The sequence below is a fragment of the Diplotaxodon limnothrissa genome, linkage group LG7, assembly GCF_057381915.1.
Source record: "Diplotaxodon limnothrissa isolate DT_005_m linkage group LG7, D_limnothrissa_male_GT1.1, whole genome shotgun sequence".
Classification (NCBI taxonomy): Eukaryota; Metazoa; Chordata; class Actinopteri; order Cichliformes; family Cichlidae; genus Diplotaxodon; species Diplotaxodon limnothrissa.
Window position 1 is genome coordinate 12,944,717 of NC_140602.1, and position 27,749 is coordinate 12,972,465.

The 27,749-nt window shown below is 41.7% G+C and overlaps 1 protein-coding gene across 1 annotated transcript; it reads right to left on the reverse strand.

The window, feature by feature from the left end:
• Window positions 1-233: 233 nt before the first annotated feature.
• tmem266 (transmembrane protein 266) lies at window positions 234-24,619 on the reverse strand. Its single transcript, XM_085357431.1, has 10 exons — window positions 24,606-24,619; window positions 18,784-18,972; window positions 6,365-6,519; window positions 5,227-5,300; window positions 4,276-4,332; window positions 3,929-4,067; window positions 3,244-3,359; window positions 2,672-2,864; window positions 948-1,010; window positions 234-868 (listed from the first exon to the last, which is right to left on the reverse strand). Exons 1-10 carry the CDS (start codon window positions 24,617-24,619, stop codon window positions 234-236), a joined length of 1,635 nt encoding a protein of 544 aa, XP_085213557.1.
• Window positions 24,620-27,749: the final 3,130 nt, after the last annotated feature.

Below are 27,749 nucleotides of genomic sequence, written 5' to 3' on the forward strand. Positions count from 1 at the left end.
TTCCTGATAAGTGTTGCCTGATAACAAGTCTGCTTCCCTCTCTCATCCATTCCCTTTGTTTGTGCTGCTCCCACGGGTTCATCCTCTCAGCTCCAGTAGTACAAAGAGGATGTCAGACATACAGTTTATGTGCCAGTGACTCCCAGCAGCGAAGTTTGGGAATTTAGTAGAGCAATAATTTTTGTGGCTGAAATAAAGAGCGAGTCCTGTGAAGTTATACATTTTACAGGCTCTTATGTCTCTGATAGACGGTTGATTTGAGTATCTACTGGCCCCATCATCCTATACTTCTCCTCTAGGAGAGGCTCGTTACCCTGCAGATGGATGACTGTCTTGGAGTTGAGTCCGACTCGGCTCTCCTGGTTCCTCTTGTTGTAGATGTTGACCCTGTGTTCCAGCTCGGGGCTGGTTTTCGTGGAACCTGTTGGGCTGGGTGGTTTCAGGTTGACGGGGTCGAGGCCCTTTTGTGTGAGACACGAGTCCTCAGACAGAGAAGAGAGCAACTCCTGCACCACAGCGCTGGGGCTCCTCGGCTGAGTGCCCAGAGCCAGAGGGCTGCTGTAGGGCGGAGGGTAGCAACGTTGGTCGCTGTAGTCTGTGGACGTGGAGGCCTCGCGCACCGTGGAGCTGCAATCCATGGTGGAGCCAAGTGTGTGGCTGCTGATGCTGTGCTGACGGGTGCTGAAGCTGGCACGGGACACTGTGGTTGTGGAGGCTTCGCTGACCGAGCTGCCTGTGCGCTGCAAACGGCTGGACGGCACCGCTTCGGCGCTTACCAAAGAGGGCGGTAGCTGACTCGGGTTGTTAGGCAGGTGCACATCTATGGCTGCTGTTGTAATGACTCGCGCTGGGTCTGGGATCCCTGTGTCTACAAAATAAGACAATGTGTAAGAGCCTGAAATATTGTGGTGCCACTTTGATTGAAGAAAGAGTCTGCTGAAGCTTACCACTGCTTGGCTCACTGTAGTACTGGCTGATATAGTTGTTCATGTCATCTTGACCATGATGATCTAAAAAGACAAAAGAGGAAAAATGGAATTCAGAGTGAACGTGGAAGCTGATCTGTAGTCCAAACTAAAAGCATGGACTACAGATTATTTGTTTGTTCATTCAATGTTAATTTGCAATTGATCACAATGCCTAAAAATTTTACATCATCATAGAATTTTATTATTACAGATCTGTCATTCAATATTTTCTTCATCTTCTTTTCAATTTCCAAAAATCATGAATATAGTTTTCTTGACATTAAGGGACAATTTATTAACATCAAGCTACATCATAAGAATTTCAACTACTTTGAAATTGCATAATTGAAATTGTGTATGACTGGTGACTTGGAATACAATAAAATCTAGACACTCACTAACCAATAATTTATTGAGTCCAACTGTTCAGCTGCTGGTTAACGCAAATATCTAATCAGTGAATCACATGACAGCAACTCACATTATTTAAGCATGTGGAAACAAGACGAACTGCATAGTAGACACAAACTGTTCACACACTAAAAAATATAGAAATTTCTCTGGCAGATAATGAAAAAGCTGGAACCTTTCTCTGTTTTAATTGGTATTGCTCATCTAGTACTTAATGTAGTGTAGTATGAATGGCAGTGGGGGAGGTTAGTAGAAAAAAGTGTAAAACTTAAATACAGTTAAAAGCCCAAAATCTATGCCCTCCTTCACATTTTCAAAACATGTTCACTGGGGCCGGATTGGAGTCTTTGCTGGGCCGATTCTGGCCCCCGGGCCTTATGTTTGACACCAGTGCTTTAATTTAAATGAAAATAAACCCTTTCAAGTACTTGTTTTATGTGACAAAACAGTCCAAATTGAAAAGGTGATCATCTTACAATCACATAAAACATACATCAGGAAAATGATTTTATTACAAAATATGAATTTAGCAAATGTTTTATACTTTTTGGTTGAAATATTATTACCACTGAACAACTAATCAGTAATTACTATTAATATATTAGCTTACAAATTATTTCAGCTCAATGGTAATGAACACTTTTGGTGTGTGGAAATGTTTCACAGATAGTAAATGAGTCAAACAGTTTCTCTTAAGTGCTTTCCAAGGTCCCAAAGGACCATCACCAAATGATCAATACCACATGAGTATATGAGGTTCAGGCCCAGTTAAAAGGTTGTCTGAGTAGAAACACTGTGGCTCAGATGTATGATAGATCGCACTGTGATTTATAGCTTTGATAAAGGAAAAGCCTCAGTGTTTGGAGCCCTGACATCACCTGTACTGACAGTGCTTTGTTGCTTTTACGTCCTGTAAGTTATGACCTGTCACTGTGTGAAAGGTTTATAGTCCATCTATGTGCGGCACCAGAATTTTGATGTGGACTCTGAGCTGAACGTTTTTGAAAACAGGACACTGACACTGTGTCGTGTATGTTGGCCACGATTAATGGCCCAACACTCCACCATGAAGAGCGGAGCAATGTTCAAGGTTTTTGAGTCAGAAGGGATTTCTTTCAAAATTTCTAACCAGCCCAAAGGTTGGCCAGGTTCTTTTAGTCTACAAATTCCCCCTTCTCCATGTGTAAGCATGGACGTGATTTACCACGGAAAGCGCAGCCTGGACTCCTTCCCATGCACACAGATCGTTGATAACTTGTAATACAAAGAGCTTGGGTATTCTGGACAGTTACCTGCAGCACCCCCAGGCTCTCTAACTTTGTTTGGCCTGTGATGCTCAGAGGCCCCAGGGGCCAGACCGTCCACCTCCTGGAAACTGCTGCTCTGTTTACCCCACATATGGTGGATCTGCATGGCTGCTTCACGCTCGGCAACAAGATCCAGGTCCTGCTGAGCCAGGTGGGCCCTGAGCTGCCTGATTTCAAACTAACAAAAGAAAAAGAGATGAGAGAAAAGGACAGAAGAATTTTAAAATAAGACACACAAGTGTTTTGAACACAAACAGTCTTTGTCTTCATTTCTGGATTGAAGTGGAGAACACAGTGATGTTCACTGTTTTATTTTGGTAATGTGACTTAAAACAATGACAGAACCGCAACCCCATATATTGCTCTGAGGTATTGCATAGTGCTGATTATGTGATATCCAGACTGCAGCAAAAAGATTATGCATATCGATTGTCTTATCATCTTTGTCCTTTTGAGTGCAGATTTATTATTTTAGTGCACATCACTTTGCTGCCCTCTGCTGGTCAGACACAGCTATAAAGTTGCACGAGGGATAGAGAAGAGATAAGGACACATACGGCCTGTTCTTGGCAGATCTGGGTGAGTCGATCAAGCTGTTCCTCCCTCACAGCCTTGGCCTTCTCATACTGTTGGATCTCCAGCTCCATTTCCACCTTTACTTGCAGGACGTAGGCTGGAAGAAAAGGACATATTACACTCAGTAAGATATTTTTATCTTGTAAATAAAAGCCATCATATTTTCAAAGTTGGTGACAGATGACATGGACTACTACCTGCAAAGCTTGTGTAAAAAGAGCTGTATGTTTTAAGAGAAGATTTGAAAATATTTTTGGAGTGCTTTAGATTTCACAGCATCATTTGAGTGGTTGGTGTAGGTGCTGACAGCTGACTTGAATCAGAAGTGTTTTTTTTTTTTTTTTTTTTAAAGTATCTCTTAGAAAAACTATAAGAAAGGACATGAACGTGAAAAAAGGATTTATTTATTCTCTCTAAATGAAAATACTGAAAAAATGATCAAATTATTTGCCTATAGTGGCTTTTCTGTAAGTACTGAATCCATTATCGCATATTATGTCCTTCTACTATCATTACTGGTAAAAATAATAATAAAAAAATGATAAAAGTCTCAAGTGAGCCAACAACCTGCAGATTAAAGAGGCTGATACCACTGGGTGCACTATGCATTATTTAACTGACAGTAAAGGACAGGATGTAGGGGACACCAGCCCCTCCCAGCCTTACCGTCAATGATCCTCTTAACCCTCCAGATCCGCAGCGTAACGATGAGACCGATAGCATCCCAGGGGCTGCTGGGGCCATTGGCCACTGTGGAGGCCACCATGGGGGCCAGAGAGAGTACGATGACAGCTCCATCAAACACCTGAGAAAGTGCACACACGCACACACACACACACACACACACACACACACACACACACACACACACACACACACACACACACACACCAGGTTACTGCTATACTGCTCTGAGCTTATGTAGTTGCCAGTCTGAGCTATGACATTGAAGGAATGACACTGCAGTGAAAGAGGGCCCCAAGTCAGGACTAATGGGACTCACGGGAGCCTACCTCTACTTTGTTCTCGATGTAATCCCATATCCCCAACACCACGATCCTGAACACGGTCTGAGACAGTAGGAATGGGGGTGGGGGGCAGAGATAGGGACAGTGAGCAAGTTACAAAGGAGCAAGATGGACGAATACAATCACAGCTAAATTGAGAGAGAGAGAGAGACAGAGAGAGATAGAGTGCAGTCTGTGGTCATTGTCAATAATAAACGGGACATTTCATCCCCTCTTTTATTCTTTCAGTGCGAATTCATCAGTTGTATTCACACGCAGCAAGAGCAAAAATTAGAGGCACCGCACTATCTCCTTCTGCTGACACAGCAGCGACTGCGGAGAGCAAACAAACCTCCATCTTCTGCCATTCTGAACAAACTCCACAAACCAGTCAAACTGCTGAATCCACTGCTTCAGAGTAACACTGAGGGGTTCCCTCTGTTGACTCCAGCGAAACAAAAGTTACCACTCAGATGGTCAAGTTTAAGAAACTAAGACAAATGCGGCTGGCTCTGAGGAAAACGGTGATCAATACAATACAATGAACTTACCTGGGGCCTCGAAATTATTTAAAACTGGCAGCACAGAAAAGCCCGAAGGGTTCAGTTTAAAAACAAATGCCGCAGATCAATCGAACAACCTAAGAAGGAACCGGGCGTGCCAGCTTTAACAGCAGTGGTTATACGTGCACATTCAGGGTACGTGTGCACAATTTTAAATCTTTTATATATGAGCGCGATAAATGGAGGTGTGCTCTTGTTCACCTGCACTAATCACAATCTAATCATGCCGTGACAGAGGGCATCGGGCATTTCATGGCGTTATTAGTATTGTAATGAGAATCTGCCAGTGTAACTCACTTGCCCACACATACTGCACAACGTAGCATTAATCAAGAGGCAGCTGCATCAGCTGTAAGTGAGACTGTTGTTTTGCGTCGAGTGGAGGAAGACTCACCTCAGTGAAGAACACAGAAAGAATGGCCAGGCTGATCCAGTGGATGATGCTGGCAAACTGGAATGCATTATTAACTAAAGGGAATAAAAAAAGAGAGGAAAAAACTGATCAGGAGATAGCTGTGGTTAAAGATTGATGCTGGATTTTGTTAGGAATATAACAAACAACCTGCAGTGTACATGCTGCATAACACTGACAGGTTGCAGTAAATCTGTGGAAAACGCAACTGAAGAATGAGGCATCATTCTTCAGTATGAAACCAGTGCATACTGTGCATGCACGCGCCTTCTTTCTATTCATCAGGCTAATTGTGGACAAGCTCAAACAGCACTACGCTGTCAGCTGAAGCGCTTCTCGTCACGCCCCACGTCTTCCCCATCTGTCTCTGTTTGCTGTGCTCAGTGATCTGTCTATCAGTCAATTCATCTTCCTCCAGTCCTCCCCACAATCACCCGGCAGCCGACTCCGCGTTGCTCGATTCCTTTGTCCGCTATCTCCCTTCATGCATTTGTCTCACTTTCCTTTTGTCTGGTCAGTGAGTCGGTCCCGGGGGAACAGTAAAGACCTGAATGCATTTGGATATTGCTGGTGTAAGACCATGTGTGTTAGCCCTCTGACATCAAAAAGGCCAACGCTCCCGACTCTCTGCTCATGACAGATGAGGATGTCTCCACCGAGCCAGATAATGTAGATAAAAGGTGATACTGGGGTGAGATGGGTCGGACTGGAATTTCAAGCACCTGCCATTCAGTGTTAACTGTGGAATACTAATGGAAGGTTTTTTTCCCCCCAGACCGTGATTGATCAGAGCCTTGGGTCCCAGAACAGATCATAAATGACACTCTCTCATTACACAGTAGATTTACGAGATGAGGTTAGCAGCGATTTAGTTTCTTTGCAAAAACAAAAACTTGCCTGAAATGTATTCTAGTCAAAGTTCTTTACTTATAAAATAATATATTATACGATTTAAAAAATACTAATAAATATATATTATCATTGTAGTTTTGACAAGGATTGCTTAAATTCACATTTACGTCACAATGATTTTCATTGATGATTCATTTTATGCAAATGAGGGTGTATCCAGTTTTTTAAAAAAAATCCCAGCCACATTTTCCCCTCATTTTTCACTCACACTGTAACAGCTTGGTGTCTATGAGCAGCTCCAGCAGCAGCAGCACCACCACCAGAATGACACAGGCCACTAGGAAGCAGTTGAAGCCTGCCGACAGCAGACAGACCTGCCACAGCGCTGCCCTTCGTCCACAGCATGGCTTCAGCCAGTTTGACCTGAGTGGAGGGGGAGCAAGGCGGTGTGAGACACAGAAAGGCAGAGAAGACACGCCGTGAGTCTCGCTGAACAGAACTCAGATCTGACGGGAACACTCAAGGTCGAATCAATAAAACACACGGAACATCAAAATTGAGCAAATTTGTAGTGTATTCAACCTTCTCAGTTCAGCATTCTCCTAAAATGTTTTTCAGCAGAGGGCACTATTCCTCATGTACGCCATAAAAAATGCAAGAAATGAATGAACGAATTTACAGTCTTAGATTTAAGAATTTTAAAAAGTGAATGTGAATTATAAATACACAGTTCGCTAGGACTGAAATGATATATTAGTATGAAGAAATCGTAAGTATGAATTAAAGGGTGTCCTTTCCCTCAGTTCCTCTTAAAACTTCTCTTTCTGGCTTTTTCTGCAACCTTTCCTTCAGTTTTTAAGGTCTGTTTTTTTCTGCCATCATTAAGCAGTGTAGTTAAATCAATACCAGTCACTAATTGTAGACAGTAAAGATATATTTAGTGCTAAAACATCAGAGCACCAAGAAAGGAGGTGAAAGGTCACTCAAGTTTAAATTGAAATTCTTGTCTCTGCTTTTCACTGCTTGAGAAGGCAAAACTTTCTTTCAGGAAACTGTCTAGCTTGTTGACTTTTTTTGTTAAGAGCCTGGCTGAAAGTTAACTTCTTGGTTCCCTCGTGTTTGAGCTCTGTATGACTGACTGGTTCAATAATGTAGCTCTCCTGGTACAACAGTGGGGCTGCACTTGCACCATTTGGAGGATGCATATACACACACATGACACATATACACGCATGACGCAGATGTTTTCTTAACTAAATGACAATTTCTTCAACTTTGTTTTGTTCTCAGCACAAGAATTGTTTCTCCTCTCATACCTGCCTGCGCGTTTGAGAGTGAAGTAGAGGCAAAGCTTGTATTAGTTGGACTGCCCGATCCCGGCTTTGATGCACTTTACATGCTATTATTCCCACTGGTGCCTTATACAGCCATCTCCACGGTGATATATGAACACTCCATTAGTCTGGAGTGTCCCTAGTGTGCTTCTTCTTTGCACAGGTACATTGTGGCTGAAGATAAGTGTCACACTTGCCTTAAATCCACCCTTGAGCTCCATTTCAAGTTTTTCCAATCAGAAACTGACCTGTTGAGATGCGTAGGGAGTTATGGGCGGTAAATATTGATACATTTGCAGGAGCCACACAGGGCTTTTCCAATGCGTGTACAGTCATGCATCCAACCAGGCACGCTAACCAGAGGTACTCTAAACAGGAAAGTGTGTATGCGCACACACGGGGTTGCCATCTTTTTTCACAAGCATCACTGAGAAAGGCAGTGCTGTCCTTTGAAAATAACCACTATCTGTTGTTACCTGTCCCCCATAGGAGTAAAGCTACGGGCAATGTCTGTCAGAGGAGAAGAGAGGATGCAATTTATTCTACTCTTTCCTTTGCTTGAGCTCAGAATGAAGGAGGCAGACACTGAGAGAGAGAAAGCGGGGTGCAGCCGGTTCAAAGGCATTGGGATTCATCCAAAAGAGAATCAGAGAGAGAGCCAGAAAGGAAGGAGGGGCAGTTGGAACAGGAAGAATGAAAACGAGAACAGAGAAAGATACAAATTTAGTTCAAGGATTTTTCTCATTTTTAGGTCCTTTTTGTAATTTTGGCCATCAGTCCTATAGATAGATTTTTTTGCAGACAAGAACAGCAGCATTGTTCATATCTATTTTTACCTTCAGAATCAATTATATACATAAATTAGCTGTAATGGTGACTTATTTGCAGCCTGTATGACTGACTGCTGTTGTTTCTTAGACCTTTTGTTTTTTCATTTCCCTGATGCTTCCGTTTCAGAAATGGCTTTCGTAGTAGTACACGGTTGTCTTTGAAAGTGGGAAGAAAGAGGCGATCCTGAGCAGTGCTGCAGTTTTGCAGTTACAGCTCTGGTGTAGCACAGCTTCATATCCTTTCTATCCTTCACCAAGGTCAGCAGAGGGGCTGGAGCTTGGCCACACTGTGCCACTGCTCTCCCAGTGGCTCTCGGCCCTCTGCAACAACCCTCTGTACCAGCCAATACTAACAGATTAGTAGCTCAACACCTGAGGTGACAAAGAGGTAGTTCAGCATAATGGTATCATTAGCAAATACCTCGGAGACTTTCCCCAGCACCAATCCGTTCCCAGGGAACAATGTCAAACCCCATCTGCCAGTGGAGAAGAGCCAAGAAAAAAAAAGAGAAAGATTTACCTAATGATGTGCCTCGCACACAGTCACAGGACATTTGTGCACCATTAGTTAGATAGAGTGAGATAGAATGAGCAACACACACGCCAAGAGAGACACCTCACTTATCTTCATGTTTGAAAAGCATGATGTAACTCATACTGTGTGGAATCATAATTCATTCAGACCTTTCCCACAAGCCAGGCAGAAAAGGTATTAATTTAATAAACCTGTAAAGAAAAACCCTGTCTGGAAGCAGAGTAAATGGCAGTGATGGATTAGCCCAAGCTCAGAAACTTAATTTTAGGGAAATCGCTTTAAACCTTGAACACTGAGAACCTGAAGTATTTATGAGGAAGTGAGGCTTCAGTGATGGAGCAAGCCAAGGAAGAAAATCACCTCACTTTCTTGCGGGGTCAAGTCAGGTTCAGACCAAATGAGTAATACCTCAAGGATTTCTCATGCACGCATATAATAAGAAAAAGAATTGGCCACATCCTCTTTTTTTAGTTGTGTGCGTATTTGTCACACTTAAAAGTTTCTGCTCGTTAAGCGAGTTTTAATGCTTCATAACCCAAGTAAATAGAAAATACAGTTTTTAAATGGTAATTTTATATATTAGGGGGAAAAATGCCCCCTAAACCTAATAACTGGTTGTGCCACCCTTAGCAGCAAGAACTGCAATCAAGCATTTGTTATAACTGGCAATAAGTCTTTCAGATCACTGTGGAAGAATTTTGTCCAACTCTTTCTTGCAGAATTGTTTGAATTTAGCCACTTTGGAGCGTTTTTGAGTGTTTTGGGGGCCAATATAGGATGATGGCAAAGCATCTCAATCAGATTTAAGTCTCCAAAAGCTTTATTTTGTTTCATTTCTTTTTTTCCCTTCAGCCCCTGGTGGCCGGACATTCTCTTTCAGGGTTTTATGGTAGAGAGCAGAATTTATGGTTTCAAGTTGTCCAGGTCCTGAAACAGCAAAGCAGCCCCAGACCATCACACTATCACCACCATGCTGGACTGCTGGTATGATGTTCCGTTTATGAAATACTATATTAGTTTTAATCGAGATGTAACAAGTCTCAAACCTGATAAAGTTCAATTTTATCATCAAGATGTTTTTTTTTTTTGGGCAAATGTGAGACGAGTCTCTGTTTTCTTTTTGCTCAGCAGTGGTTTTCTCCTTGGCGCTCTCCCATCAATGCCATTTTTGCCCAGTCTCTTTCTTATTATTGAATCATCAACTCTGACCTTAACAGAGGCGAGGCTTGCAGTTCTTCAGATGTTGTCCTGGGTTTTTTTGTGACCCAAATGAGTCATTATTGAGTTGAGAATTATTAAGTAACTTTGGTAGGCTGGCCACCCCTGGGAAGGTTCACTATCAACCACTGTTCCAGGTTTCCTTGCTGGAGTCCCAAAGCCCTAAAAATGGCTTTGTAACCCTTTCCTCCTCCCCCCCACTCCCACCCTTATTACTAATGGTAGTTAATGATTTAACAAGGGAGAGCATTTACTCTTTTTTTCTTTTTTTAAACAAAGGAGCAGTTAAGTTTTTAAATCATCATTTAAAAACTATTTTGTCTTTACTTGGGTTTTCTTTGTCTAAAATTAAAATCAGTTTGATGATCTGAAACATGCAAGTATGACAAATCTAAAAAAAAGAAGTGCCTTGTATGTGCACAGGGAAACATCATGTGTATACTTTAAGGGACACTGTGTACAGAGGAAATTAAAGAAATAAAGATGCGGGGTAGCATGAACTGTGGACAGGTTTATAAAGACATCAATGTACCAGTGGCTGCAGCGGCAAAAGATCGAAGGGAGTCCGGCAGCAGCGGTGAAAAAGGGGATTAGATCATAAGATCGATCAATGCTGTACATGATGCTGGCTGCAGAATGGCCACTATAGTAGCAACAAAGTAGACAAAGACGTTAAGCAGAATGACTGGCACTGATGAAAGTGTCTGGTTGCTCTGCTGGGGCCCATTCACACAGATGGGACAGCGTTTTGGCTCCATCCCCAGCTAAGTAACTCTCACTGAGATGAGGATGCTAGGAGCATGTCTTTTATTATACTGTCTCCAGTAATTGAGACAAGATAAAATACAGCGTAAACTCATCAGGTACAAGTTAGATGGTAATTAAATAAGGGAAGTGGTGCTTTATTTGTGTGTATAAGTTTGTAGGGTAGGAGAGAAGGGGGGAGGCTGCAAATGGGAAAATTTATCCAGAAGGAATGAGTGACTATGAGCTCCTCAAAGGTATTGATTAATTGATTACAGCACACACACGCACACACTCATAAAGGGAAGCAATAAACAACTGCAAACATTAAGCACTAATATACAGTTGCTCTTGATGCTGTCTTGTAAATTACCTTCTGAAACTCTTGACTGGCTATTCAGTGAAAATAAAATAAGGACACCAGGGTGCAGAGCGGTGACATTTGCCATAAATTCACCATTAATTATGATTTAGGTCTAAAATACATAAAGTGTCCATTCAATACCAGGCCAAGACCCAGATCACTGCCTAGTGGCCATTCAGAATGAATGAATGTGACCACTGGTTTCAGGTTACGAGCACAGAACATGAGTTTAACCAAACAGATGCAGTATTTGCTCCTTAGATTAATTTTATAAAGCTTCTGGGATGTGTGTCTATGAATTAAATGACTTACAAATCATCAAAATCATCTATATTTCATTGAAAATAGTACACACAGATATTAAATGTTGAATCTGAGACAAAATTATTTTGCCTTCAAGGCTATAAAACATTTAACAGTAGAAAGTCTCATGGCTAATTAGGTTAATTGGTAACAGGTCAGTCACATACCTTCATTGACCTTTCTTTAACCCACTAGGGCCACCATGGTAACAAAGAGACAGACAAATAACTCTTTGTTTTCTTTTTTTTACATCCACACCTCAATTAGTTACAAAAAGAGCAGATAAACTGACAGAGAAAGATGTCACCCTCTCTGCTTTCTCAATAAATAAACACTGGGGAAGGTTAATCTCTGAAGTGTAGTGGTTTACAAATTATCCTAACAAAAGGTGGATCCCCTAATTTGGTCTTGTGAGGAAACCAGAGTACCCAAGGAGAACCTGTGTAGACATGGGGAGAACACACAAACTCCAGATGGTGGATTCAAACCTAGGGCCTTCTTCTTGTGAGACAAAAGTGCTAACCACTGCCCCACCGTGACGTCCAATAATGAGTTTCAACTGTTAAAATGATTTGTAAATTATCAGCCCTGCATCAGACTGTAAACCTGTCCTAGTCGTGCCCTGCCTCTCGCTCAACGATAGCTTGGATAGTTACCAGCCCACCCATGAGCCTGAATTGAATAAGATGGATGGAGGGATGGATTTGTTGATAACTGGATTCTGCATCCTAACATCTTTGTGCTTACACATGTGCATTGCACATACAGCTGTATGGATACTTTCATCTAAGTGGTTATGTTGATATCCTATGTTCTGGTTTAAGTTGCAGACATCGTGTGGATCTATCTGACAGCAAGACATTTTTGAAGTGCTGCTTGACTCAGATTGTCTGTCTCCTCTCAATTTCTCTCGCCCTGCTCAAATAACTATATAGCCCTGTGGTTCCTCCTCTATAAACTTGAACCAATTCGCACCAATCTGCTGAACTCAGCAGGATCGGACAGGGGAAAATGGACCACAACCGTGTGCGCCTGCAGGCTACTCCACAGCAGCACTGAGAAGACTTAATCTCATTCAGGCTCTTCAAGCACTCTGCTTTACACCTATCTCTTAGCTTACTTTTTTACACTTAAAGAGGCATTTCATAATAGATACGATACAGAACACTGATTTTTTTTTTCATACTTGAGAACTTCAGTTTCCTGAGAAAGCACTGCCCAGATTTATTGAATATGAAATCAAATGCCTACTTACAACCTGTAAAATGCCCGATGAGTCATCAAGTCATGTCTTATTAGAACCAAAAGAAGGAAAGAAACCCTGAAAGAAGAAACCAGCTAAGCAGCAAATCACCTTAAGTGCTGCTAGTAATATCTTACAAGGTAAAAACCAAGGTAAAAAGATTTATTCAAGATTTTTAAAAAATATGGGTTTATTATTGAATCATATACTACTAATAGACCAATACAGATAATTATTTTAAGAATGTAAAAATTATCATATGTATACATCATATAATAAATTCTTTGTACTTCATATTTTATAACAAATACCTAGTAGCAAGTTTGACTTTTTATTACTTGTGGCATAGATTCAACCAGATGCTGGAAACATCCCGTGATGATTTTGCTCTATGTTGGCATGATAGCATCACACAGACACTGCAGATATGTTGGTATGAGATATCTCTCATTTCACAATGTCACAAAGGTACTCTATTGGATTGAGATCTGGTGACTGTGGAGGCCGTCCGAACACGGTAATCGCATCATGTTCAAGAAACCAGATTGAGATGATTTGAGCTTTAGGACATGAATCATTGTCCTCCTGGAAGAAGTCATCAGACGATGGGTACACTGTAGTCAGCAACAACACTCGGGTAGGCTGTGGGATTTAAATGATGCTCAGCTGATATTAAGGAGCCCAAGGTGTGCCAAGAAAGTATCCCTCAAAACATTACACCACCATCACAAGGTTAAACAGCTAATACAAGGCAGGATTCTGCATTCAGAGATCCTCTTCTGCATACCTTGGTTGTAACGACTAGTTACTATTGGCTTCCTATTAACCCAGAGCAGTCTGGTCATTTTGCTCTGACTTCTGTCATCAACATGGCACTTTCATCCAGAGAACTGTGGCTCACTGGATATTTTTTCTTTATCATTCTCTGTAAACTCTGTGGTTTTGTGATAACATCCTAGTAGCTCAGCAGTGAAATACTCAGCCCCCATTCGGCCCCAACAACTATGCCATCATCGAAGTTTTTATCTTTTGTCCTCATCGAGCAGGTCATCCCAAGCATGTCTACATGCCTACATGTATTGAGTTGCTGACATATTATTGACTAATTAGATTTTTGCAACAACAAGCAATTTAATGAGTGTACCTAAAAAGTGGCAAATGGTTATGCATGATGTACTGTAACTAATACATCATGACTGAGTGGTTCGAAACCCTCTGACTTGAGCATGACACTACTTCTGCATCACCTCAAGCATTTTTTTTCCTGCATTATGTTGTGTAAAAATCATTTTATGACTGATGAACTGATACTGTCCGAAAAATATTATTGGTCTGCTTCTTTTTGCATGTGTCAATAAGTACAGTTAAGGACCTAGCATGTGTGTCTGGTGTGCCACCTGCATCCTTCTAACCTTCTTTGGGAAAATCCATGCAGCTTCTCAGTATAACCAGATATTTCCACTGGTTTCGGAAAGCAATCAGCTATCATCACTTCACTCCATGGTACAGCCTAGCAGAAGGGGCTCGGCAATAGTCCCAGCCAGAGAAATGGGCCACAGATACCAAGCAAATGGAGATGGATGGGGCTCCATGTGCAGAGCAGCAGACAAGCTGTCCCTGATAAATGGTTTTTCACCAGGACACTTGATCTCTCTCGCTCTCAGCCTAAAAAGCAATCTCACACTTTGCATGTCTGTGAATATTAACAAACCCTCAAACCCTGCACTCAAATGTCATCTATTGTGTCGCACATGGTGCCAGGCAAGAGAGCCAATTTGATAGAGAGGACTGTTACTGTGTGTGTTTGAAATAGAGTCAGAGGGAAGAGAAAAAAAAAGAGAAATCCTGTTCTCTTTTCAGACATCCATCAACAAAGAACAGGTACAGTATGGCTCTGGTGCCAAAGCCCCATGACATATTGCTGCTGCCAAGCTTCACACTAGACTCTGGCAGTGTACTTCATAGCTATATTCTACAGTCTGGATTTTTTTTAATTATTACATCTTATTTCAACCTTGAGCACTTCAACCCTGGGCTTTTTTTTAATAATGTGCAGTTTGACATGCTGCTATATTAATGCATTTTCATGGGGAGAAAGAGGGTGGAGAGCTTTAATTCAGGCAGTAAATAAAGATTTTGTTAGCAAGTGCAATTAGTCCAGGTGCCTGGGCACAATTTTTCCTTATCTAATGTCTAACATTTCCATGCAACATGGCACGGGGCTAATTCCACACAACACACAGAGAAATGGCACTCATCAAACAGAATCATCTAGCATGATCTGCAGCTGGCAGCTTGGAGAATTAAAGTGCGGAGGAAAGTCGTGTGCTCCATTTCTCCTCTCCGCCTCTCTTCTCCGCTCAAAATGGCAGGTTAACCCATATGAACCATCTGTCATTGCTGCAGTGCTTCACACCTCCTAGTCTGGCCCCTGGAAATCAGTGGCATATGTTACTACTGCTGTGGACAGCAGGCTGATCTGGGGATGATAAGACAGGACAAGCTTAGGATGTACAGCTCAGGGTTTAAAGGCTGAGGCCAGGCAGACACTCTTTAAGGGAAAGAAGCATAAAACTCTTTGTAGATACACATCTAAAAGTGCGTTTGGACTGACAGAATTGTGCAGATACATTCTTTTCTTTTTGTAAAAAAGCATATCAGTAATCTGGGGCATATATATTGTCCTTTTATAAATCTCAGTGTGCATGTCCACAAGCCTGATTTTTGGTCCAACCTTTACGCATGAACAGATGCAGGCACTCCCTTATTGTTACTTCCACAAAGAATTTCTGTTTGCAAAATAGCTTTTGAATAACAGCCATAACAGCTAAAGAAAACAGCAAAGAAGTCCCAAATGGGACTCTAAAACACTTGTTAGCAAAGCAGAAAAGAGAAAAACAACTGGAAATATGTATTTAGTGATCTCAATAACAAACAGAAGAAAAAAATCTGAAGAAAAAACTAAAGAGGACCCCAGCAGACACAAACATGGGCAGCAGTCGAATAGCAAACAAGAGACAAAGAGGCGCGTCAGTTCACACAAGGAAAGAAAGCCAATATGCAGCCTCACAGCTATTTACACCACCAATTTCCAATGATAATAACACACCCAATAAAACTGAGCATGAACTAAATGATCTGTAATAAACTTTGTGAATGGTAAATTGTACATATTAGTATAAATAGGTGTGTTTAGAAACAACAGGTATTTATTATAACAATACATGCAAGCTCTGAGCTTGATTTTCAACCCCACCTCAGTGTACTTGCTTGATTCTAAAGAACATGTGTTGTGAGGTCCACACAGTCTACATTCTTCCTTTATGTGTGGGAAACAGTGTACAATTGGCTTTTGTGTGTATACACTGTTGTTGCATCAGACTCCACCTAGTATTAAAGGTCATTAAGCTCAAGGAGTAAAGCAAAACTAAATATGCCACCTTGCTACTGTACCATTGCTTAAACCAGTCATAATTTTTTCTTGGCCGACAGAGTTCTGAGAGTTTTTTTTTAGAGGGATAGTGATGGTTTCACAGCTTCAAAACAGATTTTTTGTGTTGAAGAAATAGAGTAACCTGTGACTGAACAGATGCCCACTTCACCGCGCTGCTATTTTTTTTCTGTACAGCTTCCAGGTTTGCAAATAATTCAAGTACTACAATATTTTAACAGTCAGTAGGTATGTGCTTTGGATGCACACAAACAACTGGCTGGTCTGGCCATTTTCATTAGCCCTGTTACACATTAAATGCCACAAGGTTGATTAGGTTGCTACAACTGGGTAGTTAGTGTGTTTATATTAAAAACAACAACAACAACAACAAAAAAACTATTATTATTTAATATAAAAAGATAAGGGGCCATATTTAAGTCACCAAAGGTGGATGGGTAGTTGCACTGCCCTGAACATGGACATTACAGCAAGTTTTGGGGAAAAGTGAGCAGCCAAAAATCTATTAATAATTCCTCCCTGCTCACCACTGCACCGAATCTGCAAGTACTGTGTGTGCCCCTGGTAGTCCACAAGAACATCCACCTCCTACGTAGTCGCCCACATCTCCTGATAAAGAGCCATGAGAAGCTGTTATTGAGGACTAAATGTGCATCTCTGGTATGCTGTTTTTCTGCTCACTTTTCACAGGAATAAAAAAAGAAAGAAACCAAAAAAAAAGAAAAAAACAACAACCAAAGTTAGTGAGTGAAAGTAAGTGATGATAGCTAGAAAAAAGAAAAGGATTTCTAATCACCAACACAGAAGCAAAAAATAACTGCAAACCAAAACACGACCAAAGCAGGTTTACTGTCCCGTAAACTATCACTTACAGAGAGCTAAATTTAGCCAATTACATGCCTAGTAGAAGAGTTTTCACAAGAGCACATTCCAATAAACAAGAGAAAATGTATTTACAGGCCAACGCAATTATAGATAATAATAGCTTGATCAAGTCATCACTCCTGATTGAAGGCTGGCATTGACTGATTTAAAGTCCTGTGGCCACCGCTGTGTCATTCCTTGGATGCTACACACTTGATTCATAAAGGTAGCTATAACCTGTGACGCTGGAGCTGTCACCGAGAGCGACAATGACAAATGCACTCGTGAAAGTAATGACAGGTATGTGGCTGGAATTCCAGTGACCTGAAAATCAGGAATTCCAATCTACAAAAGGTCATCGAACACAGCGTGACGCTCTCATGGGTGAGAGATTGCTTAATAGTTTCATCAGTGTGCTGAGTGCTTCCAAATCTCGCCAAAAACAAAGAGGGGGTTTCTTCAATCAGCTTTAAATACCCACTTACTTTTCATCACAAATCATATTTACACTGGTGATTTCATAAATCCTCCACAGTCACATCTTGACACCGCATGAGTTTTTCATAGCACAATGCTAAATCTCTGGGGCACCAGGGCTTCATATGGTGTCCTTTGAGACTGCCTGCTGTGATGATCATTTTGCTGGGCTGCCAGATCCTGCCCTTTTGCCGTGGCTTTGCTATGCACTTGTTTTCTGTTCATTTTGTGAGCAAGTGAGCGAGAAAAATATGAGGTACGATAACAGAGCGGGTGTTCGGGACAGGACCCATCTGTTCTCGCCCTTCATCCCGCAGAGCCATCATCCTGGACAAGGCCATATCAGGCAAAGTCCAGCGGGATATTTTCATCTGACACACCAGGGCTTGGATGGCACCCCCCCCAAAAAAAAAAAAAAAAAAAAAAATGGATGCTCCAATTAACCTTATGCTCTTCGTCTTCTTTTTCTGCATGGATGCCAGCATTGCAGCATGCCAAAAGGGTTGTGAGTCACGCGTCCTGAGTGGAAAGCCATGGACACTCGCTACAGGGGTGCTCAAGGAGGGGTGTGTCCTATCCTGAGAACACTGGGCCAAACGGCGATATGGTGATAAGCAAACAACACAAACGCAGGACAAGCAGGCTTCATGGAGAGAACCAGGGCTCTGACAGCTCAGGACAGCTATGGTGCTCTTTTTTTTTTCCTGCCAGAAATCAACATTGTGAACAGAAGCCTGTCTGGTGAGAGAAATCGCTGTGTCATTGAGCTGAAATGAACAGATCAGTGGAGACATTGTCCATTTAACACAGTGACACTAATAAATTCAGTGCCAAATATCCCCCACTCTCGGACTCCAATATAAAATGCGGAATGATTCAATATGCCAGGTGTAATTACAATGTGCAATAACGAGCAATGGAGAGAGTGATGGCAGAGCTTCTCCCCCGCCAGGGTAGATTATAGATTGCAGTAATTGCAATTCTGCCTTAATTATGAATGTGGCACTAACACGCAAAAAGCAGACACAATGACTCAGTCACCATATCTCTAGTATCTTCCTAATTGTGGAGGCAAATATCCAGAACATCAATCAATACATAATTACATTTTGGGACTTTTTAGTACACAAATTAATTATAGAAAATTTCCATGTGCAATCGTGCCACTGGTTTGTTTCCAATTGTCTCAAAATGCACAAAGTTTGAGACACAAATCACAAGCTGACCTCATTGTGCTGCTTTTATTTGTTACAAGTGCTTATTAGTTATATAATCACTCCAAGGGGTACCACAAGCTGCCAAGCAAACAAATGATGGGACTCACCCCTCTCTGCTATCCTCTTCATCTGGGTTAGATATGAGCTGGGATCCAGCGAGGGATATGTCCAGTGCCGCCAAAGGCAAATCTCTGTAGGTGAAGCTGACCAGCTGGACGGGGGCCACACACTGGTTGTCGTCCTCTACCTGCTGGGAGATGACCTCCAGCTCTGAGGCTCCGGTCTGGGGAGGAGCCCTGTCACATGCAATACACACCATAAACAGAGCAGCAGTGAAGTCAGAGAACTGAAGTGGTTGCTGATAGAGTCATCCATGAGTAATTTTGCAAGTTCTAGCTGATTATACGATAGCGACAACTGGTATCTACATGTTGTCTGTGTGCAGCAGCGAGAGTTATAAAGCACAAGTGACAGTGCTTCATGCAGCCTTTAGAGCAAGGTTGCATGAAAATGTGCCGCTTATTTAAATTACCCAATATTCTCACCAGGAAAACGTCTCAGTCAGTGCAACCACGACATCCTGAAATTCTTTGTGTTCTTGCCTCACAACACCTAACTGCACACATGGAAATAGTATGTTCACTAAAACAAAACACACACCAGCTTTAATGAGAAAAGACTCTTGCTTTCTACAGCAAAGTAGAATAAATGTGGATTGGCCCCATACCTTACAGGAAGCCACCGTTTTGCATTAATCTGTGTAAACCCATGACTTAAATTTGCCTGAACTGAGCACAGTTACAATTTTAACTAGAAGAGTTGCATTTCTTGCGAAAATGCAGTGTGAATCTGCTGAAAACAGCTGAAGAAGCAGGAATTTCTGCTGAAAAGAGGTAAAGAAACTGAAAATTGTGATGAAAAGAGGTGAAAAGCCAAAAATGCTGCTGAAAGGGGGTGAAGAAGCTGAAATATGTACTGAAAAGACGTGAAAAAGTTAAACTGTCTGCTGAAAAGAAATACTGCCATGAGTAGGGTTTGAACGCAGCCTCCTGGTCCCAAGGTAACTACTCATCTCACTGGTTCTCAGGTAACTGAAAGGAGGTGAAAAAGCTGAAAATTCTGCTGAAAAGAGATGAAGAAACAAAAACTTGTGCTGAACACTGGTGAAGAAACTGAAAATACTGCTGAAAAGAGGTAAAGAAACTGAAATTCGTGGTGAAAACAGGTGAAAAAGCTGAACTTTCTGCTAAAAAGAGGTGAAAAAACTGAAAATTCCACTGAAAACAGGCCAAGAAGCTGAATATTCTGGTGAAAAGAGGTGAAGAAGCAAACCTTTCTACTGAAAAGGGGTAAAGAAGTATAGAAGAATCTGGAATTTTTGCTGAAAAGGGGTGAAAAAACTGAAAATTCTGCTGAAAAGGGGTGAAGAAGCTGAAATTTGTGTTGAAAGGAGTTAAAAAAGTTAACTGAAAAAAATGTTGCCATAAGCGGGATTTGAATCTGGGCCTCCTGCTCTGAAAAAGGCTGCTCATTTCACTGAGCTAAAACACAGCTCACCCCAGCAAGCAAAGTCAATGACCACACTGATAATGTGGTCCATTCATTTCAATGGGACAAAAAAATTCATAAAAAGCTTAATATTTTAAAAAGTATAATAGTTAAAAGTACAAAAATATATAGCAGGAATGAGCTGAAGTAGCAGAATATTGTGAAATTTGAATGGTGAAAATCGTGTGGACGCCTACAGCATCCACACAATAAAGAGAAACAGGAACAGCATTCACACAATAACTACTAGTTCACAGCATGCTTGTGCTCTATATTTTAGTGACACCTGTCACACAGGGCCTGGTAGCTTTGACTGACAGATGTGATAGGTTAGGTGTGCTGATATGGGATGTCGGTGCCCTTTGGGGCATTTTAATGGAAGTTTATGACATAACAAGACACAGACATGACTCGAACTTGACAAACAAAGAAAACTTGGACATGAAACATGACAGATAAACACACGTAGACTTAACATGACCAGCCGATGCGGGAAACTTAACACAGGGATGAGACAAAAAGGAAGCTTGATAAATCATGAACTAAAACTGTAACCTAGGCATGACAGAATGTAACTAGATAAACTGAAATGAACTTGACTCAAATGAATAACAAAACATCAAGAAACTCAGAACACTGGGTCACACGACCCAGTACCATGACAACTTAGCAATAATTCGAATTAATAATGTCTGTGCAGTGCATCCACACAGTCTGTGAATACATCTAATAAGTAGGGTCAGGTGGCTGGTCATCTACTAAATGGTAAACGATCTGGTTCTTACTTGAGCACCTCATTTAGCCATTCATACAAGCCCCTTTTCTACACTTTCTATCTGCTCACACTCGGGGTTAGTATCTTGCCCATGGATATTTGGCATGCATCAAACCACCAACCTTCCGATTAGTAGAGTATCTGCTCTACATGAGTCACAACCACCCTTTTACTAATGAGAACGTTGGTGAATGCGTGTGTGTGAACATTAACTAGAAAGAACTTAAGCATAGAAAAAAGTTTTTGTATGAAGTGCAGTCTATTTACCATTTACCAGGCTTACAGGTCTTATACGATAACTTAGTAATTCAGCTGCTCTTCAAAAAAGTAACACAGTGGAGACCAAAACACTGATGTTGAGGCTTCAAAATGCACAGTCTAGAAACCCCTAGGTGACATCATGTTGGCTACATCCATCTTTTATATACACTTTGAACAAAACTGTATTTGTCAAATTTTATAAATGGCATTGCAGAGCAAACCATCTTTCCCCCCTTTGGTTTTTTGTGTGCTCCGTGACGCTAGCTATATTTGGCAGGACCAGACAAGGTGTCACTTGATCTAGGAATGAGATCTTAAAACTTAAATGTGCAGGGAGGGCTGTGATATCACAAGCTCAACCAATAGCAGACAAGGAGAAGGCACCATGGAAGAGAAGAGTCACATTCCTTGGCTGCAGTCCCAGTGCAGCCAGCGAGGAGACATCAATAACCGGAGTACTTAACAGTGGGGGAAGTCATTGATTACAAGGCAGAGGGATCAAAAGCCACTGGGCTGGTGAATTCTACAACCTCTGCGCTGGAGGTGAAGCAGAAAGGGTGGAACCAGTTAGTAGAAGATCACTGAGCAGACCCACCTTCATGGTAAATGTTAACGTAGGGAGACCTTTAAAGAAAATAGGTCCTTCTCTTTCCTGATTTATTTCTTGACTAACAGCTGTGTATTGGACTTCCTTGAAAGCTCATGTTGTTCTTCTCACAAGAATTCACTTGAAATATATTCTTAGATTTGCACATAAGGACTACAAACAAACAAACAAACAAAAACAAAACACTCTACCCTGATTTTCGTAGATAAAATGACTGACTGTTATGCGAGTCCAGCTTGAAATTGGTGCTCAGCTTCAGGGTCAAACGCCCATATATAACTTTGTCCTCTACAAAACATGCCTGCGTTGTTATCTGTCGAGTTGGCACTTCTGACCAGCTGCAACAAGGACGCTAATGACTGATGACAGCCACAAACTGTTTAGTGCATCAAAATCACATTTTCAGACAATCACAAAGCAGGCCAGGAGTGATTATGTGCAGGGTGCAGTGGAGTGGCTGGTTGCCATTGTAGGGAGTGAGTGGAATCTTCACATATGAACACCCTGCTGCCCCCCTCAGTGATGCAGGCAAGGACAGCCGGCAGCATGCCAAAGGCGAGTCTCTTTTCGGAAGCATGCAATATTAGTACACGCCACGAGGAAGCAACAAGGTTAAGAGAGAGCATGCATGGCTGCAGGGAAAATCTTGCACCTATACAGAGTAAAACTGAGAGCTTAACACTAACCCAAAATATGCAATTTTCTTCTTCACAAGCTAATGTTTAGAAATGCCACACAGATGCATACACATGGCATTGGTTAATACAGCCAGGTCTTTAAGGTTGTCATGTAAGGAAACTGTAATTTAATATGTATTTTAATTAATCTAAACACCAATGAAGTAAAAACTACCTTATATAGAAGAAGAAGAGGAGGAGGAAGTAGATAGTTATGTGTGCTTGATTTGGCAGAGTTTTACACTTCCTGACCCAACCTCAAAGGGGATTTCTGTTATTTGTTGGAACTGAACCAGCAACCTAATAGTAACCTTAACCGTGAGTGCAAAACTAAACTAAACTAAACTAAACTAAACTAAACTAAACTAAACTAAATTCAGTTTGAAAGAAAGACTGAAACTGAATTTAGCTTATTTAAGTGATGTCAAATCTCTGTATTCATTGAGTTATGGATGAACATGATTTACTTCATCTTGTTTACTTCGTCTTGTTTATGTATGAGAATTTTGTAGCTATATTAATAATTACTAATATTGACCTTAAACTGCCAACAACATATGATAACAAGGTAATAAAAAAGAAGATGGCATGCATTATTGGATTCTGTCAGAAAGGTTAAGACTGCTGCCTGTCACTTAATATTTTAAATAACCTGTTCAGAGCAATAAATCTCCAGCTTCTGTCACTGCATTGAAAAGTGCTGCCTCAGCACGAACTGTTGGTTTGCAGAGGGCACTGGTATCATTGTCATTCGGAGCGCTCGCTGCCACAGTATCTCTGGCCGACCATCTATAACCCAGCTGCTTTGTCTTACCCAGTGAGTTAGAATGCGGACAAACTGGCTGCTCCTTGGTGCACAGCACTTCGCTGTCATGATTTCATCACAAGCCTCTGCCACAATGGTGCATTTATAGGGATCAGATATTTTTGGCAACCCCTGTGATGCTGAGTTTCAGTGGGACCTTGTTTTGACTTTGATGCCTGAAACATTCACGTGTAGTATCCAGAGATCCCTGCTAAAAAACAAATACAGACCAGCACCAATATCACCTAGTCTAACAGCGTGGCTCATAGAGGTGTTTTATTTAAAAAAAAAGGTCTATCGCATAAAAGAACAAGGTCATTAATTTACCTCACTGACTATACAGACAGTGAGGAAGACGCAATTACTTCTTGGTTTTGGTGCCACATATATGCTATATAGTTAGACACTTTAAGCTATTTAATGAATCTTAAAGGGGAATCTAATCTATCTGTCCAATCTACGACACTCAGAAAAAAGACTTAATCATATAAAAATATAAACGTCATATTTCTAGAAAAAAATAATACACCACATGTGGGAGGGAGGTGGGAGATTTAATACAGATTCAAGCGGTGAAAATAATTCAGAAGATCTGAACGAGTTTCCCCATCTGCCACATCTGCCACTTCTCAGACAGTCAGCTGCACTTAGCATTAAATCATGTGTCTGTACTACTAAGCAGTCAACGATTCTCTATATGATCTGGTTACAGATGTCATGCGCCTCTGTCCTCTACTTCTGTGCTGTTCTGTAACCCAGGTAGTAGCCCCTGTTTGTATGTATTAGAAGCAGCACCCCGTGGCTTGCAGAAGATGCAGCTGACTAAACCCATTTTGCATTCAACTCCCACTCCACGCTACTCCCCTCAGCTCCATTCCCATGCTCACTCTCTTTACCCTTCCCTTAGCCACGGCTGTGGCTGTCGTCAGAATGCTCGGCCTGTCTTGAGGACCACACACAGAGTAATTATTAATAAGAGAAGATGACAAGTGAACATCCCTCCTGAATGTTAAGAGATGGCAGTCCATCTCCCGGAAATACTTGGACGAGGACAAGCGCTACTTTCTCCCTGATCCCCTGTTTAAAGTCACTCACGGGAGGCACACGAGCATGTGCAGGTCCCATTCTGCTAATCATATCCCACCACACTGAGACTAACTGCGCATAATACAACATATTCATAAATAGAGATTTAAGATTTCACACTCTCTCGTACACATGGTTTCGAACAAGACTCCGGAGGGTGTTATACTTACTGAGTGTTGCTCATGTCGAGGTCTTGTTGCTGCAAATAGACGTCCACGCTAAATAACCCCAAGTGTGAAATATGATTTCACCGCTGCAGAGACTGGGCTCCTGCCACACATACAGGAAACACAAGATAAAAACAGACAAAGCACATAAAGAGGTAAATAATAGGAAAGCTCCCTCTTCTGAAACTTATTGTGGCTTATGATTGGGAGCTCCAGAGCAGCAACTAATAGGTCTTGTGGGCAGATTGCCCCAAGGTTAACAATAAACAGCAATTCTCAAAATTATGAGGCGTCTACATTGTAGCCGTGCAGCACAAATGCATTCAGAGCTATCAATGAAAAATCGGTGCTTATGTTTTTCCTGAAGGTGCCTTGCTCCAACTCCAGCTTTAGCTATGCTCTGTTCAACTATTTTCCTGGGGAGCAATAAACTGTAATGGATTTTAAATCTCCTCCAATATACGCTCCGCTCTGTGAATCAGGGGCTGAGGAACATCACACCTCTTGCATAGCAAGTGCACCAGGATGCTAGCTCTTTGTGCCACAGGATAGAGAACCATTGATGTCCAAGCCTGTTTAGTGAAAGCCCATTCCGGTTACTGAAACGGACACATCATGACCTGGGAGGAAAGTCAAAAACACAGCCACCCGTTTATTTAAGATTGAATGAAATCTTGACTATTACAAGCAAAATAATGGCAATGATAGCATAGTGTTGGCCATGCCTTCATTATTTAGAAGGCATTTGATGAATTTGCGGTAGTGTTTTAGATACAAAGGCATAGCAAAAGCCTCCGGACATTCAGAGGTGAGGAGTCAGCATTCACAGCAGAGTAATGTAGTGAAGCACAGCAGATTAAATGCTACTCAGGATAAATCAGCCCAGGTCATTCAAGGGCTGAGGGTGATACTGTTTCGTTGCAGCACCCCCCTAAACGTGCAAGAAGAAAGAAAGAACTGGCCAGTGAGAGGTGACTAAAGTCAAAAAGGTTAACACTGTGCCAAAAGTGAGGAGTAACTGTGGAGGTGACTGGAAAGGCAAGTCTACTGAAAGATATGTGCCAGTCCTTTTTGGAGATAATGCACTACATAGCAAAAATATTTCTGGACATCTCTCTATCAGAAAGCTCGAATTTCACAATCAGCAAATTGAGTTGACCCTTATTACTATAAGTACAGCCTTCAGTAAGTACTTCATCAGCGAGGGTCGGTGGGTGGGGGGTGGTCCACAAATGCAGCACATTTTCCTGGGCTCTTCTCAGTTCCCTGTGACTCGTTTCTGTCTGAGGCTTTCTGTATTTAGCGCAATCGAGATTCACTTGCAAACGTTTTTCACCAAGTCATTGCTACACGAACAGTTAGCTGTTAACGTGCTTTGTTTTTTTTTTTTTCCGCGCTGTTCTTAGAGGCCATAGAGCCTCATTCATGTTCATGCTCAACCCAACTGAGACACATCAACTCCTCGGTGCGCTTTAGATTAGACACCCCCTCGAAAAAGAGAAACAGGGGGTGGGGGGAATTAAACACACTAACCTCTTGTGTTGTCTTGCTCTACATTGTGTAAAGTGTGGTCGTGACTCCTTTGCCCTCGCAGTGATGATGGTTATATCTCCCTCCTCGCCGTGGATGATGATGATGATGATGATCAGTGTGAGGGAAGCTCGGATCTTGCTGTGTGTAGGTTGCGATTAGCCTTAGATTTGCGTTGGCCAAGCACCCGTATCGCCTCTCAGAAGATAGCGCACGACAAAAACACCTACTCCGGACTGTAAGCACCATCCTTCAGAAGGAGACGACGAGGCTGTCACTGAATCAGGGTGATAACGACATCTTCGCAGGGAGGCATGATGTGCTTGCAGGGCTTCCCCCAGAATCACATCAGGGACTCCATGTGCCCGATAATAATAAGAGGTTCACGAGCGGGAGCTGTCCAGGTGCTGAAAAAAAGGATTCCAGCGGTTACAGATGTGTGACAAGCAGTGCTCCGGGAGGGAAACGGATAGCCTAAGATTTACCCCAAACCCTCGCAATGATGTCATATAAAGCATGTATGCAGTCAGTGTACCCACTAAGCCATCAGAGCCCGCAAAAGTCCTCCTTTCTATGCCACCCTGGAAGCGTCGACGTAAAAAAAAAAAGAAAAAAAAGAAAAAAAAAAAAAAAGGGAAAAAGCCCACTCTCGCTTCACTTCACCTCTTGAGCTTCAGAGCTCCTCGCGATAACAACCCACCCGCGCGAAAAAAAGAAAAAACATATCACTAATACTCACAGTGAAGTGTTTCTGTGACCCTCGGTGGTGATTTTAATGCAGTTTATCAGTCTGCAGCACACCCAGCAGCAGGCTCTCTGCGACATTTCAATTGCATCCTAAAATGCATTAACAGGACTTAGATCCCCGAACGTCACATAAGGCAGCATTTATAAAGGGTTCATAAGTTGTGACTAATGGCTTTTATAAACGGTATTAAACAATTTGCCAAGGCTTTAGATCCCTTTGCAGAAAATAAAAAACAGTAAGTCATCCCTTAATAGATGCTCATGAGGTTTTTCACTTTTAGTGCACTAAGCTATCAAGCCTGCACTTATAAATGTATGATGACACTGCAACTTTTTTAAGTACCGGTACAGTTAAAAGAAAATTACCACCACTTTCCAATAGATTTCTAAAACTTAAATTAAAATGATACCTAAACACCAACCCATGAAACTAATAAACAATGGCACTGTCCTATCTTTATTAAACACACACACTCAAAGCGCAGGCTGAATAAAAAGTATGTGTGTACCTGTTCTCCATACACTTCTTGGAAGGGTGGGTTATCGAGCTCAGCAATCCTGCAATCCTGAAAGAGGTGAAGAAACACCCAGAACACAGCAAGATCATTACAGCTTGACAAAAATATCACAGTCTACCTAATTTTCTGTTCTGTGAAGAGGTGAGACAAACACTGGACTTTTTGGCAAGAGGAAAAAAAGGTAGACGAGGTTTGAGGAAACAAAGGCATTTGAGCACTGGAGCAGGGACACTTCAATCCAGCTGTGAAGCATGGTGGAGGGAGCACTGGGGCTGCTGTGCTAGATCAGTCCATGGATGCCTCGTAGTCACTGAAGTACAATAAAATCAAAACTATAAGAAGAAATTTTGCA

Excerpts from the sequence above, each read along its gene's own strand:
- tmem266 (XM_085357431.1), bottom strand. Across the intron at positions 6,520-18,783 it reads GAAGAGGATAGCAGAGAGGG|GTCAAACTGGCTGAAGCCAT; the intron begins GTGAGTCCCATC and ends CCCTCCACTCAG. Across the intron at positions 4,068-4,275 it reads ACATCGAGAACAAAGTAGAG|GTGTTTGATGGAGCTGTCAT; the intron begins GTAGGCTCCCGT and ends GCACTTTCTCAG.